General features: G+C 37.9%; 1 protein-coding gene across 2 annotated transcripts in view; it reads left to right on the top strand.

Moving 5' to 3' along the window:
• The first annotated feature begins 10,740 nt into the window (after positions 1 to 10,740).
• LOC122002305 (phosphoenolpyruvate carboxylase 4-like) overlaps positions 10,741 to 16,916 on the top strand; it is a 39,325-nt gene continuing 33,149 nt past the window's right edge. Inside the window, exons 1-4 of one of the 2 annotated variants that reach the window (XM_042557433.1) lie at positions 10,741 to 11,015; positions 11,207 to 11,370; positions 11,456 to 11,570; positions 11,657 to 11,734. In XM_042557433.1, the coding sequence (XP_042413367.1) occupies positions 10,860 to 11,015; positions 11,207 to 11,370; positions 11,456 to 11,570; positions 11,657 to 11,734 (513 nt within the window). In that variant the 5' untranslated portion in view covers positions 10,741 to 10,859. The remainder of the gene's footprint in view (positions 11,016 to 11,206; positions 11,371 to 11,455; positions 11,571 to 11,656; positions 11,735 to 16,916) is intronic. The other variant, XM_042557434.1, reaches the window with a different exon arrangement.

Below are 16,916 nucleotides of genomic sequence, written 5' to 3'. Positions count from 1 at the left end.
AACCGGATAGTTTGGAGGCTGTCAAAAGTTATTCTTTTGTTGTTCCATTGTTTGCTATTTGTCTAACTCTGTTTCGCAAGAAGACTAACATTTTTACAGGGTCAGATAGTGTCTTGTTCGATCGATCGAACGCCCAGATCGGTGGATCGAACCTCCAAGCAGATTTCCAGCAAGTTGATCAGGTTCGACCAAGGGATCAATCGACCAAACCTCGGGTTCAGTCAATTGAATGGTGGATAGGCACTGACTCAATCAAACCGGGTTGATCGGACCAGATAAGCAAGCGAGGCGGGATCAGTTGATCAAACGGTGGGATTGGTCGACCGAATGAAGGCTCCATCTGAAATGGTAGAATCTAGACTGGAAGCTGGGCAGGTGCAGAAGGTTCAATCGACTGAACACCTAGATCGGTCGACCGATCAACGTTGAGTCAAAGACTGATCCCAAGATCAGTGGATATGGATCAAGTTTGATTCGGCTATAAAAGGAGGCCTCGACCAGCACTTTCGAACAATTGAAATAGAATGATCTTCTAACGTGCGCGCTGCTTCGAAACCACTCAACAATGTCGAACCGCTGCCCCGACAATCGACGGACATCTTCTTAATCCTTTATTGTCGATAACTTAATTTTATATAGCAATTGTACTTCAAGTTGTAACTTTCTGAATCTATAGTAATTGTCCAACGAAAGCGATCAACGATTGTGGGCCTTGGAGTAGGAGTTGTCACAGGCTCCGAACCAAGTAAATCAAAGTGTTAGCTTTGCTTGCTTTTCTCTTTTGCCTCTATTCCGCTGCGTTTTACTCTGAGATTGTTTTAAATGAACGTGATAGCCGCGAGTGCTATTAACACCTCCCCAACATGCATCGATCCTACAGCTTTCTTCTTTTTGAGATTCGAGCAATCATGCTTGTAGTGTCTCTTCTTGTTATATCTAAAGCACGTGACATTTGCCTTGTTGTTGGAAGTGAACTTGATTTTCTACAGATCCTTCTTGGTGAAGTCTTTCTTTCTCCGAGTAAGCATTTTTCTTATTAGGTTCACTAGGTATTCTTCATCATCTGAGTCTGGGTCAGACACATCTTCTCATTCTTGTTTAGTTCTAGATTTTTCTTTAGATGATCCTGCAACAAGAGCAATACCTTCCTTGGCGGGTTTAGCATTAGTTTGTTCATGCAGCTCTAATTTATAGAATTATTTGTCTAATTTTAATTTAGATAAATTCATCAAAATTTTGTAGGCATCCACGATGGATGCCCATAATGCATTTCGAGGAAATGTGTTTAAAGCATATCTTATTACATCTCGATTCTCCATTTGGTGACCGATTGTGTGGAGCCCATTGAGGATATCCTTGATCCTCGCATACAACTGACTTACAGTCTCTCCTTCCTACAATTTGATGTTAAATAACCTATTTAAAAATAAATCTCTTTTAGTTACCTTTGTGTCTTTGGTCCTTTCTTATAATTCTATGAGCTTGTTCCACAGCTCATTTGCGTTCTTGTGTGGTCTAATAAAGTTCAGTTCCTCCTTCATTAGGCCGCATTGAATTATGTTGAGGCCTTGAATTTGATTTGGGTCTTCTTCTTTATTTCCATATTCTAATTTTCTAGATCAATTGGAGTTCCAGTATTATGGTCAACTAGCATTTTGTATCCTTTGGTGACGCTGAACTATTGGTCAAAGTCGATCTTCAGGTATACTTCCATTCGTCTCTTCTGTTGGTGCGGGGAGCATCCGACGATCGAACTCGTGTTTTGATAATGGCAAAGGATTCAAAGTTAAGGTGTTTTGTAATCTAACAAGTCTGCTTGAGGATTTCAGGAAAGTCCTAGCTGCGGTTAGGCAAAGGGAAAACCCTAGGGGTGGTAACCCTAGGTCATAGGGGGTGGTAACCCTATGCGGAAAGTCTTGGCAGGTTGATGACTTCAGGCAAAAGTCCTAGGGGGTGGTAACCCTAGGTGGAAAGTCCTGGTGTCGCGAACCAGGTGAAAGACTGGATCAGCCGGGAAGCGGAAGTCCAGTAGAAAGTCCGGGAGCCTCGAGTGCCGAGCAAAAGTCCAGTCGATCTGGAGGATCGAACTGGCATCAGGTAATCTCTCCTGAGAGGAGTAGGTGAGGACGCGTTCCCCGTAGAGGGAACAGTAGGCGTCGGGTCGACTTAGGGTTTCCGATCAAAAACCCGAAGTCAGACTCGGACAGTCCGGAGACTGTCTATACTTCATTTATCATATTTATTGTGCTAACTTTGTGTTGCAGAATAGTGTTTGGGACTAACGTATCTTGCAGGTGCAAAGGAGCAACCTAAAGCCTCGGATGAACAGTGTCCGAGGTGGCTTCATAGAGCTTAGAGGCGCCTCGGGTGCAAGGCTGGAGCTGGCTGCAAGAAGCTGTTCAAGGCGCCTTGATGAATAGTGGAAGGCGCCTTGAACAGATGAAGGCACCCTGTGAACAGTGGAAGACGCCTTGAATCTGTGATAAGATTCGACCAGTTCGCTCCTTATCTCCACGGCTGACTCGACCTATTCAAGGCGCCTTGGGTAGCATTCAAGGCGCCTTGAACACTATTTATAAAGGGGGTTCGACCAGTAGCTTGAATCAATGATTTCCAAGTCTTCCTTCTGCATTTAGCTACTAACGAACTCATCTCGAAGTGCTGCAACTTGACGCCGACGACCCGAACCTTCAATTTAGAATTTCCTATTGTCGGTATAATTTATTATTGTATTTCTTTGTAAATCATCTTTTGTAAATTTACGATCTTATAGTTGTTGCCCACCGGAAGCGATCAAGGATCGCGGGCCTTCGAGTAGGACTCGCCTTAGGCTCCGAACGAAGTAAATCCTCCGTGTTCTTCTGTGTGTCTTTCTCTATCTCATTTCCCCTGCATTAATTTCTGAACGACGTTTTAATTACTCCGATAGTTTTACGATTCCGAAAATCGAACGATTTAGCCACGAGCGCTATTCACCCCCCCTTCTAGCGCGTCTCGATCCAACATCTTCCAGTAGGGTAAGTCGTCTCTATTGAATAGCTAGGGACGAACTGTGCTAGATCCTTCGATTTGAGTTATGAATTTACTGAAAAAGAAAACTTAAAACAGATACCAAGACTGGGTCTTATGATAAGTGGTGTGGGAAAAAGGTACAATTATTGCAGTTATAACTAAGTGAGGGAAACTAGAAAAATAAAAAAAAACAATGATCCCCCTGCTCGATCGATGGTTGCACTAATTTAGAAATAACTAGGCTCTAGTACCACTTGATAGATTGTGAGCACGTGAGAAGGGGAGTGAATCATGTGTTTTTGAAAATAGAGTTATTTTACAAATTTAAAGTAAAATCGCAGAGGAAAGTTTAAACTAAAAGTAACACAAGAATAAATTTGGTCAGTTTTACTTAGTTCGAAGCCTTCGGCGATTCCTACTCCAAGACTCAGGTCCCGCAGATCTATCAATGGGTAATCCACTAAATGTCTCTTTCGGAACTACCAAAAGAGATAATCGAATACAAAGATAGGGACAATGTAATAGCCTATACTTCCCTTTTAAAGCAGTAAAAAGAAGATTGCAACACTATTAAAAGTTACAAACAATTTAGAGCATGTTTATGTGTTGATGTCGGTCTGCCGAAGATGATTGGATGACTTAGAAAAATAGCTAGGTGGAAGAAAGACTTTTTTAAAACAACAGCAAGAATTCGGAACAATCAGAACTTCAAACGGGCATGTAGAATGTCATAGAAGTGATATATGGAAGCCTTGGTCGAGATACTCTTTTATTAAGTATTGAAGGCGCCTTCTATAGCACTGAAGGTACCTTCAATGCATAAAATCTGATCCTGAACAATTCGTCTCTTATTGTTGATAAAGTCTAATTTTATCATATAGAAGGCGCCTTCCATGAACAGTATTTAAGGCGCCTTCAAAGCTCCCAAAGGCGTCTCGAGTATTGTTCACCCAAGGCACTTTGTGCTTCTTTTGTCTTGAAAAATGTGTTAGTCAAATACTAAAACATCTAATCCATAAAAAAAAGTTAACACAAAAAATAATAAGCAGTAATAATTAGTTCATATCCTTCCAAGATCAGAAACTAGTCAATGTCTTAGTTTATGAATCCAAAATGGACCTAAACTGGACCGGCGCCTAAAGTCCAAACATGGACTAATCCTTATTAGAACTCTCTTCTTTAATAATTTACCTTCACTTACCAACTTGCATCTACTGACTAACCTCTCGACCCACTAAGTCTTTTCGCTAGTTGTTAGGTTCATAGACCCAACTATATTTCGGCCAACTGTCAATCCCAGCGGACCCAGCCAGACTTTTCGCCAAATATCAGGTCGGCCTTTTGACCTATCTAGGCTTCGCACCAACTATTGATTCCTCGGACCTAGTTGGGTTCATCCTGGTGTTAGGTTCTCTAAACCCATCAATTTCTGCACATTCAGTAAATATGTTAGATCACAAAAATATTTAACTTAACTCACTTATCATTTATCAAAATCTGAGTTAGATTGTTAATACAGTGGAAGTCTTCAAAAACTCTATCGGGTGGTGAGAGAGATTCTGATGCTTTTAACTTGAATGCAAGCTGCATGAATCAGACAATATTTGTTGGTCTAGTAAGAGGGGGTGAATTGTCCTCAAAATAAATTGCACCTTCCTCAAACTTTAGGCTTTAGTTAATAGACACTTGTAAATTAAGCTAAAATGAATGTATAAAAAAAATACGAGACTACCTATTTACTTAGTATACAACTGGGGAAGTTGCTAATTCAAAACAGAAGTAAGCACTAGCAAGAATCTCCTTCAACAAGGTCAGAGGTGGAGAAGCCTCATATAGCAGTTTATAGATCAGAAAGTAGAAAAACATATTTGAAAATCGTATACAAGCATTGTGTTTGAGCTAGAGAACATCCTCTCTTTTTATAGTGCTCAGAACACTTTTTTTTACCATTGACTGATGTGGCACTGGAGGAACCTCCGTTGAGCTCGAGGCGCCTCCAACTCATCAAAATCTATCCGATCAATGCTGATATGGAGGCGCCTCCATTTCATTGAGGCGCCTCTTGTGAGTAGTCATTGTTGTGGTTGAGTTTTGCGTGGAGGCCCCTCCATTCCTTCTTAGGAGCCTCCCCGCCTTTTCAGCTAAGGTGCCTCTAGTCCATGGAGGCGCCTTCATGCCTTTCCGTGGTAGAGGCCGTCCCAACCATCTGAGATGCCTCTATTCCTCTAAGGTGCCTCGAGTCTTCAAGGCAGAACTCTTCATTCCAAGGTTAACCACCGAGGTGACCTTTTTCAATCTTTTGCTCCTATGGGTGATACTTCATATCGTTCGGAGTTGTGCTCATCCGAACTTAACTCCGATCTTCTTCTCGAGCAGACTTCCTCCCTGATTTCTCGTCCCTAAGATCGCCACATGCGTCCTTCTCACTCCACCAGTGTACTCTTCCATAGTGTCTTGTCCCTCGGATGCATCAAGTTCGTTGACTTGATTCCCATGTCATCCTTCTCGTCCATTGTGTCTTCCGCTCAACTTTTTGTGTTCATAAGTTCCTATACATTTTGACACAAGACATCAAAAATAAATAGGACTCAACTTGACTTGGTTAATTACATTAAAATCAACCTAGGGTACTTATAATATTGATCTTCATTGTTGGCCAGAAGTATCTAGCTAATAATGTCTTCTGAGAGGATGTCCTCCCTCTAATATGGTTTTCAAGATACCTTCGTGGACCTCCCTCATTACATAATTAGCATTCTCTAGATTGAGAAACTTGAGGAGGGGCGTGAGAAGGATCGACGAAACAACATGTCCCCAACTAAAGATAAGCGGGGAACTCTTTTTTTCAACGGTCAGGATTGATTAGAATCAGTAAACATAATTCCTTACTTGAGATAAGTAATGATGTGTATTCTCTAATTGGAAAGCTCATCTTAACTTGAAACTTGCTCGACCTAGAAAACTAATAGAGTTTAAGACAGATGATTTAGTTATATGTGGCTAATCGAAGGTCAATTATACTAAGATAAAATGTCCCTATGATTTAATTATATGTGTCTAAATTCTAATCGAAGGTCAATTATACTGGTCCATTTGAGATGATTTTTATTATTTTTTACTCCCATTTAACTTTGACCCTGCGATATATAGTTATTTATATCAAGTAATATTTTTTTTTTAATTTTAAAATTATCTAATGCTCCTTCGGCCATTTTTATCTCAAATTATTTCACTCCCTCCTAATCTAAATATTAACATTATTATTATTATTAAATGCCAATGACAAACAATTATATCTACAAGACAAGAATATATAAAACATACTTAAATAATTTTAAAATCCAGTGTATTTGCATTGACAAATCAAATAAATTAGATGTATAATTAATGGCATCGGCGTGATCGAGGAGGTAATTAATATTATCGTGGAATTCACTTGGCATTTTCTCTCATTTTTAAAATTAACTAATTAATTATTTTAATCATCGAATGCCGTGCTGAATGTGAGATGATTATTTAATCGAACGTCAAGATCTGCACATGTAAATGGCGATCCGAATCGTAAAATAAATAAAATATACAGCACATTTGGATAAATAACACGACTAAATTGTTTAACATGATTTCTTTAATAATTTCTCAGACTTGATATATATATTTTTTATTTTTCAAAAGTCTTGTTTGAACATTCATATATTATATTTAATTTTGGCAACTATATATTAAAATTTTACTAATATTTCATGTCATGTTTTTAAGTTAGCATCCGGTCCAGTTGGTTCTCGTTGTCCGACGAAAATTTTCCACAGATCGTCTATCAAAATAAATATGAAAGTATATGTAATTACAAATGATCCAGTAATCCAATATCTTATAGAAAAACACCGTAATTAAAAATCAAATTATGCATGTCTGCAACTCCGGTCCTTTTACAAAGGAGATTCAAGGTGAAAAAAAAGATTTAAAATAAATTTGGACTCCAACTATTCAAGACCCTAATTATATGTCTAAAAAGATAAAAGTAAAAGATAATATCAAAAAATTATGAAATATAAATTTAGGCCCAAGTATTCAATGCCCCAATTAAATACTTATAATATATAATACTAAAAAAAAATAGACCTTTTTAAATTATAGACTTAGGACCATCGTCCAGTGCCACCCTCCTCCAAAACTGACCCTGCATGTCTGGAAGACTGCCTGAGGGCTCCGTAATCCCAGGGCAATTTCATGCTATCTTAAATCAGTGTCACTAATGATCTTATTCTAGTAAATCTTATTTTGTCTTATTTTTTTTCAATTTAACCTTTTATTTTAATTTTATTAAAGTTGATCGTGCATTAATTTTTACACAAAATATATCACATCAAAAATTATTTTTAATTTATATTTTTATTTAAGAAAAAAAATTACTGCTAAACTTATATAGATGTTATGTCTTTATCAGTTCCTTAACATTTTTGCATTACATTTTTAAAAAACTGTTGCATAATTCCTATCATTTACGCTACGCTTTTTCTTTAAAAATACATATATATTGTTTCGATTTATGCTTTTCAAACGTGTTTGGGTGAGCACGTTAGCAACTTTAACAGAAGAATCAATCCGTTTGCTCTAACGATAAATTAAAATAGGATGTCCTTTTTATGATTTATGAAAAAAGGTAAAAGGGTATTCTTTTTAATTTTGCCTTTATTCTAATTTTATTTATTTTGTATTTTATAATAATATCGAACTGAAGTTAATGTCATCGAATCTAACAGAAACTTTTGTCTGAATCTTATGCTTATTCATAGTCCTGTCGAAATTAACATACATTTATTTATATGAACAATGTGTACAATTAAATTTCTTTAATACAAAAGAATTCTAATTTATAATTTTTAAAAGTTCAATATTTTGGAAATCTATAATTTTAATTACTCACACATTGCTCAGTCATGATTATTAAATTATTGTTATTATTTTTTTATAAATTACTATTGTATTTAATTTTATATTCGATTCCCAACTTTCACTTAATTTTTTCCTTCAACTCCTTAGAGTATCTATACCAGTTTTCTTATCCAAAATATATAATTTAAAGTAAAAAAATTATTTTATTAAATTTAGATATTTATTTTTCATTATACATATAATTTTTTTTAGAAAAATTCTCTCTCTTTTTTAAGGTTTGGAGAATAAAATCTATTCAATGAAGGTAAAAAGTTAGAAAATGGATAGGATTTTCTATGTAAAGATTTTTTAATTAGAAATTTAAAATAAAATTTTTAAATTTGATAACTGATATTGATGCTGATCTTAATCTATATCTCCACACATGATCTAAAGAGTCAACCACGCCTAAATACTTATTCAAAAAAAAAACCCAATAATAGAATTGCATTATTAAATGTAGCCATCAAGATTTTGTCTTGAAAATAAACAAAACAAAAAATGACAAATCAACATGACAAGATACCACGACTTCGTTGAGTGGACGATTCAATTCGACCTTTGAGGGGAAGAATTATTCCAAAACAAGTCCTCCGCGAGGAGTTATCCAATTCCTAGAGGACAAAACCTAAGGTAGAAAGAGTCTCACTTGATAAGTATTTTTATTTTATTTTATTTAAAAAATAGTAAAAAGAAAAACTCAATATCCAATTGATCAAAACTAAGGAAGGAATGCCGAATGCGATACACTTCTCTGGAGGTTGGAGGATGGACAAGAATAATCCTTTGCTCTTATGATGATGACAATACATGTTCCCACCATGTAGAAAATTGTGAAGGGGGGTAGTTGTGGGAAAGTGAAGTGACGTGATGAGGTGGATGTGGATGGATGAGTTTCTCTGCTACCGTGAAGAAAAATCCTGGCGGCCCCCACCTGAGAGGGACCGTGTTTGCAATCCACGAGTAGGTCGAATGCGGAGATCGTTATCGTGGTCTTCAATGCCAGTACTTTTCAAATTTACCTGATTTGTTATCTTCAAGATTAATCGGTATTAAGAAGATTATAAAAAAAATTAATATTTTTACAAATATGATAAAGTAGTAAAGTGCAGGGAATAAATAAAGGATGCTTTGAATTTGTTGGATAGACGAATAAAAGAGACAATCTATTTGTTGTTTTTTATTATTATTTGATTTGATTTGATTTACAGTTGGTATCGGTTATGTAAGTTATATTGATTAATTTTATGATGATCAATTTAATATTATAGAAATTTTTTACTAATTATCAGTGTAAATCAGAACTATTTACAATGGACGATTCATCAATATGTATTTTTAGGTCAATCGTCCATAAAAAAAATTCATCGGTTAATTCATCAAAATTGGAACTCAATTTTTAGATGCTCAAAGAACTAGGAAGATGATCTATCGATGTACTATTACTCAAGAATAAAATCATCTATTTGTTGCAATAAAAAGGTTTTAGCCCTCACATAGGTAAGATCGTCTATTTGATACAATAAAAAAAGTGATAATTCTCATTTGGAAGCCCCTCTAAAATTGTCCCCATATGAGTTAGAAGGGAGATAAATCATAAGAACTTTCATAACGGTCTGGGATTAATGAGACATTGTTGACATGCTGAAATCAATCCCATGATAGACTGGAGCAATATTACGTACCAGCTTATGGCGTACAAGACCGTTTATTTGTAGTGGTAAAGGTGATTCGCTCGCCCTTAGTATTTCTGCCAGTTCTTCTCCAGGCTAATACGAAATAAATCAATTATAGATAACTATTGATTTTTGATAATTGAATAGTACATGAGGGGAGGATAGATACTAGGCCGTAAGACCGTCAACATATAAAAGGGCAATAGTTTATAATTCAACTGGGAATATATAAATTAGTATTGTATTGTGAGAAGTAGATAAGATATATAAGGAGAGTGAAATAATATTAACAGAATGAGGTGATAGATAGGTGTACTTTGAATTCAAAAGTCAAGATTAATTTGAAAGTGCCATGTTTTTTTTGTATCCTTGTTAATGCCTAGTAATTAACAACTTACCTTAATGATTAACGGCACTAACTTTTTTTTTATCCAAAATAAATCAAGATGCTTAGAGCATACGATGGCAATGAGTGGTGATATCAAAATATGATGCCATTTTATATTTAATATTATAGCGCCATCATTATTAACCAACTCCATTAACATCAGAGAAGGCCAAGTTAAATATGTGCTATGCAAAAAGGTTTCTCAATAAATAATAAACCCATTTTTTTGTTATATCAATGGCCAGATAATCCTTTGCATACATATTTTTTTATGCTAAAAAATTGCATACGTATTCTTTTATGCTTAGTTATGCAATTAAGCACTTAATACAAGTTCACTGAGTTAATGGCCAGCTTAAAGTTGGGCCTTCACTATAGGTGATGGCCTCAGCCTATTAATCAAACTAGCCCATTAACCAACGGCAGAACCCACCGACACTGAAAGGTTTTGGTCCCTTTATATATATATAATCAAATATTATATCTAATAAATCATAGATGGATGACGCAATTAATGGCCACGGATACGATTATGGAATATTATTATATTAAAGGAGCTTATATTAAAAGCAGCAAAGCTACAGATACTCCGGACTCGGGGACCGTACTTATAGCCCACTCGAGCCTATAAGACAGGCATGCGACAGTGACAGGACACAGACACCTAATTCACGGTCTCTTAATTAAATAAATAAATACCAAATTCGATATAATCGGAAGCAAACGTTATCCTAAACAAACGCATGAAACAGAGCCCTACTTGTTCAAGCTTGTATTTGGCCACACTCCTGCTTGTTTACGGTTCCTCGGAGTAAAGGTAGGGATCGGATCGTCGGAGGTGCGGGAAGATGACGGACACCACCGACGACATCGCGGAGGAGATTTCGATGCAGGCCTTCGAGGACGACTGCCGCCTCCTGGGAAGCCTCCTCCAGGACGTCCTCCACCGTGAGGTCGGACCCCGCTTCATGGAGACCATCGAGCGCAAGCGCGTCCTCGCTCAGGTCAGTTAGCTCTTCTCCCGATCTATGGACGCGTGGCTTTGTGCGGGCATTGCTCCAACGGTTTGGGTTGGAAATGCAAGGGTGTTTTGGTTAATGCTCAGATCTTGGCATTTTGCTTAGTTTGCTAGCTTGAGGAAGGGAGGTCGGTCTTGATTGATTGATTGATTAGTTCGCTTCTTTGGTTATGGTAGTCTGCGGTTAATATGAGATCGATAGGTATGGAGGAGGCGGCCAATTTGCTAGATAAGCAGCTTGCGACGGACATATCGAAGATGACCCTCGAAGACGCGGTGTCGCTTGCTCGCGCGTTTAGCCATTACCTCAACTTCATGGGCATTGCAGAAACCCACCACAGGTGTGCTTTCTTCCACCTCCGCCTCTTTGAACCGCACTATATTTTGGTACCGCCCTTCACTAGGTAGACCTTGCTTCTCATGTAGGGTTCGCAAGGCACGCCATGATGAAAACTTATCAAGATCGTGTGACGACACATTCAACAAGTTGATTCAGACTGGCGTTTCCCCGGAAGAGCTGTACGACACTTTCTGCAAGCAGGTTTGTACTGCTCTGACATGGTTGGCGATGCTTTAACCAGTGATTAGCCGTCGTACAAGTGTTCTTCTGCTTTCTTGTTGATACAGGAGGTTGAAATAGTATTAACTGCGCATCCCACCCAAATAAACAGGCGTACCCTGCAATACAAACATGTTAGAATAGCGGTGAGCTTTTGACACCATCTCTCTCGTGTACTTTTCATGGATTATGTATTCATTGCTTCGAGTATCTATTAGATATGTTAGAGGTTCTTCAAGACACACAATTTTGGAAACATTTCTCGTTTCATACTGGAACATGATTGTTGTTAATTGCCTAATGGCATTCTACAAAGAGGGGTCAGTCTCTGTATAAGCGATAGTTTAACGCTATTTTTACACACATTTTATTTATTTCTGTGTACCGTTCTGGTTATGCAAACAGGAGGATGCACCGTTTTCCGTATTTAAACTATCAATTTTACTGTCTTTTGGTACTTCAACTTATTGAGATTTGTCCTAATTTTAAGCACTTCTGTTGTTCTACGTTGACTAATCATCTTTTTCTTCAATAAATGTGTCCAACTGTTCTGGTAAGGGTATCCAATCCTTGTACGTGAAAGAGGATTGCACAATGCTTCAAATAGCAAAGTAAATTTATAATGATAATCATTTATGCTCACTGATCAGTTCATTCTGCCGTTCTTCATTAACTAATTATCCCTTGTTTTTTAATGTATGTGCTCAACTGTTCTGGTAAGGGTATCCAATGTTGGAATTTTTATATGGAGATGGATTTGCGGTGTTGATCCAATAGTTGGGCACAGTTAGTCATCTCGATAATGAGTCAATGACTCGAACTAGTAGAGGTCGGTATGGCAACGTCGACCTTGTCCCATTTATACTCTCGACACACCCTTTCGGTTATCGAGACACCCTTTCAAGTAATAGACGTACCCTTCTTGGTATCATCGTTACCGAGTTAATCTCGTTGGTCAGTTATCCCCTTGGATATCGGCACACCCCCTTCGGGTAAGCTTATTCCTATGGATAAGAGTATTAAGATCGAGGTGCTAGACCTTCTTTTCTTAAGACGATATTGCTCCGCCTAGGTGCTCACGGTTTATCGGCAATTGTCTTTTAAGATACAACGACTTATGTCTTGAAATAGGAGCACTCTAAATTTCGAGCCTTATCGGACTTTCGAAGTCGTGAAACTCTTAAGAGATGAGAGAGAGAAGAGAACTCAAGAGGAGAATTCACAGCTTGAAAATTGAATGTGTTGAGTGAAGGAATGAGGTTTCTTTTATAGAGATGAAAGGTCACTCGCAAGAGGCGAAAGGTTTCTTCATGAGGTGTGTCTTTTCACTTAAATATATTAATTATCATTAATTGATTTGATTAATCAATAACATTAATTAATTAAATTAATATTATAGTTATGACTAATCTGATTAATTATTTAATTAATTAATCAATTAATTAATATCACAATCACGATTAATCTTTTAATCAATCAACTAATCAATCAATGAAATTAATTCTAATTTCACACCTCTCAATGGTTCCATATGGATTGACATTCATACGTTCCCTCGGATGGGTCTAGTGGCTAGCGCATGAAGTGTTGCCACCATAAAGTCTGGGGTTCGAATCTCGACACAGCCGAGGTAAATGTCTCCCTTATGTGCTAGTCATTATTCCAAAGGCTAGTAGCCGCCTGTGATTTACCTCCTCCATGTTGGCCCTGGGACAGGTTGACGGGGGTGCTGGAGCGAGCGTATTCGCCTTTTGCCACCATATGGATTGACATTCATGCATACTCGAGTTAGCGTATATGTAATCACATCCATGAACCTAACTCACGTGCGAGTCAAAATTTATGTTCGATCATATTAAACCAACCCTTCATTATACATTAATTTCTCATTTATTCAACAAATTGGTTTACGGCGATCTACTCACGAAATAACCGTCTTATCCCTATTTAATTTATTGGTTACCAAAAATCAATTTTCCAACAATCCCCCATATAAATGAAAAATATAGATAAGTTTCAAGTCTCAAACAAGAGTTTCATTGGAATAATATTGCATCAGGAGAGGTAAGCTTGTGGTCTTCTGTAGTGGAATACGATCGGATTTACTTGGTTGTCCAATGAACTATATCTTGAATTGTTCAACCGTTGGTGTAAACCAGACAATCATATCCACACAATAGCCTCCTAGGCTTTTATTGGTTCTCTATTGTTGATAGATCGAGTAGTTGCGATAGAGGGGGGGGGGTGAATATCGCTTTTTAAAACTCTTCTTTTCATATATTACAAATCAAAATTAAGCAGCGGAGATTAAACAAAGAGACACGTTCTTTTACTTCGTTCGGAGCCTAGCTCGACTCCTACTCGAAGGCCCGCGGTCCTTGACCGCACCGATGGGCAAATCACTATAACTCTTCTCTCCGATTTCCTCGGAGAGAAGCAGATCGTACAAGTACAAATAGAATAAGATAGTAACAATCCTACTATCTTATTAAAATTAAGTGCAATATGAAAAATATACCGACAAATACGTATAGGTTGAAGCTCGGTCGGCACTTTCGGACGGAGTAGTTCTGCGGAGTCGAAGACTTGTAGCACAATCCGTACGCACAGAGAAGAATTGAAGATGATCAGAAAGTTATCTATCGCCTCTGTCTTCGAGCTTGTTTTTATAGATGTACTGGAGGTTCGGTCGACCGATCCCATTATTCGGTCGACCGAACCCGCTCCCTTCCTTCCTGGCTGAAGTTCGAAGCAGGCTCGATCTTTTGCATTTACTGGTCTTTAATGGTTCGGTCGACCGATCATGCTTTTCGGTCGACCGAACAGCTTCCTTCCCTGTTCGTCGTGATTCTGCCGAGATCATCATTTAATGCTGAATAAATGCTGATTGGATCGGTCGACCGATCCCTAGGTTCAGTCGACCGATCAGCTTATTTCCTTTGCTGCTGATCGTGCTGATGATCTGTTATGTGCTGAGTCATTATGGTTCGGTCGACCGATCTGTCGGTTCAGTCGACCAATCATGCTTTGATCTGACTTGGATTCAGATTTGATCTGATCTAATTTCTGTGCTGATTTTGCTTGGTTCGGTCGACTGATCCTACTATTCGGTCGACCGATCAGATTAGATCTGCAAAACAGTATTAGGAAAACATCCTGCAAAACAGAAATTAGTGCAGTAACAGTATAATGCAAGAATAATAATAAGAGACAGTAGAACTGTCTTGATCTCAACTTGGAAATCTTCCCGGTTCCTTCAGTTGGATCAGCGACCTAAGGTTGTTCCCTTTGGGAACTCGACCTCACTGTCGCTCCTCCTGTTTGTTTACCTCAACCTACCTGCCAAACTTAGATCCTCCAGATCTAGTTTGGACTTTTCACTCAGCCTTGATCGGCTCCCCAGGACTTTTCCTTTGATCTTCGGTCCTCCAGACCTCTCGATCACACCGCCAAGTATCAGGTCCCCTCGACTTACTTGGACTTGCACCTGGGTTCCACGATCTGCTAAGATTTCTCCTGCCTAGCCTCCAACTAGGTCTTTCCCGGTTGAGTAAACATCCTGCACACTCAGTCAACTTGTTAGATCACAACAAGACTTAACTTGAACCTTTGACAACATCAAAACTTAGGTTTGATTCTGGTGCAACTTGCACCAACAATTGTGTCCATTTTGTCCATGGACAAAGCTTGAGATTCATAGGTGTTTCATTTAAGCGGTTCGTCTTCACACTTATATAGGTGATCTCCTATTAAGAGTATTTTGTAATACCCTATTATACTCTTTGCGGTATAATATAGGAATCATTAAAAACTTTTGTTTATCCTTTACTCATTTTACAGGTCACATCTTTTGTCTTCAGGAATGATTTAGAGTAATTACTCTTAGGCGCCTCCAATCTTGTAGCTTAGTTGTCTCTTTTGAACCATGATTTTGAGATCGCCAGTCAACATGGTTGGGTTATCATAACTCAATTTAAATATTGAGTTTCAAACTCATTCTCCTAGACATGCAATATAGTTGATCTCTTGGTAGGCCTTTTTTTAACTAGCGAATCTTCACAATTCTCACCACGGGAGATCTAAAGCTGTGGTCGTCTAATCGGGGAGTACTTACTAAGATTGTATTTACTCTTCGAGAGACACTCGACTCAAGAAATATATATCCCTTGGTCTTCCAATCTTGTCTAACCAAAGCTGTGGTCGTCTAATTGGATTGTATTACTCTTCGAGAGACACTCGACTCAAGAAGTATACATCCCATCCTTTGGTCTTCCAATCTCGTCGAGCCAAAGTTACAGTCATCTGATTGGAGTGCTGACCAGGATTGTATTATTTTTCGAGAGACATTCGACTCAAGAAGTATACATCCCTTGATCTTCCAAACTTGTCAAGCCATAATTGTAGTCATCTGATTGGAGTGCTGACCATGATTGCATTTATTGTTCGAGAGACGTTGATTCAATTTCTTAGTCAATTGCAATACATGTAATGCACTCCTTCTAACTCATCTATTTTGATCTCTACTTATGTCTCATTGAGTTAGACGCAAATCTAGCTTTTGGCCAAGTGAGATTGATCTTCTATTTGAAGTCTTTCATTAGTCCTTTTTTTGGATAGTTTAAACTCACTATCCTCAACTTTGTGATTTTAGTATCCCACAAAGCCTTGACCATCATTGTTACATTATACCTATGATTTAATTTTATTATCCATCCTTTTAAGACATGGTTCTCGCATAGGAAAATTTTATTCTTCCTTGCGAATAACTCTCCCATTGCTTAAGGTTCTCTTTTAGATACACTAGGACATCTTTTGTTAGTAACCTTAAAAGGTACATTTTCTTCCAGTAATACAGTGTCTTTTACTGCCATCGTTCTCTGATTTCTCTCCGGTAGGAGTGGGACCCATGATCGCCATAACTGCGAATATTGTCTTAAGATTATTGGAATTTTTATATGGAGATAGTCATCTCGACACGAACCGATAGAGTTCGGTATGGTGACGTGGACTTTGTCCCAATGAACTTCTCAACACACCCTTTTGGTTATTGAGATGCCTATTCAGGTAATAGATGTACCCTTCTTGGTATCATCGTTACCGACTTAATTTCGTCGGTCGTTTAGTTATCCCGTTGGATATTGACACACCTCCTTCGGGTAAGTAATCCTACGGATAAGAGCATTAAGGTCGAGCTGAATGCTAGACCTTCTTTCCTTAAGACAATATTGCCTAGCCCAATACTTACGGTTTATTAGCAATTGTATCCCAAGATACAACGACTTATGTCTCGAAATAGGACACTCCAAATTTCACGCCGTATGGAACTTT

This window comes from Zingiber officinale, chromosome 7A (genome assembly GCF_018446385.1).
Source record: "Zingiber officinale cultivar Zhangliang chromosome 7A, Zo_v1.1, whole genome shotgun sequence".
Lineage (NCBI taxonomy): Eukaryota > Viridiplantae > Streptophyta > Magnoliopsida > Zingiberales > Zingiberaceae > Zingiber > Zingiber officinale.
The sequence above is the reverse complement of the archived record's forward strand: the minus strand, read 5'-3'. Positions and strand labels throughout refer to the sequence as shown.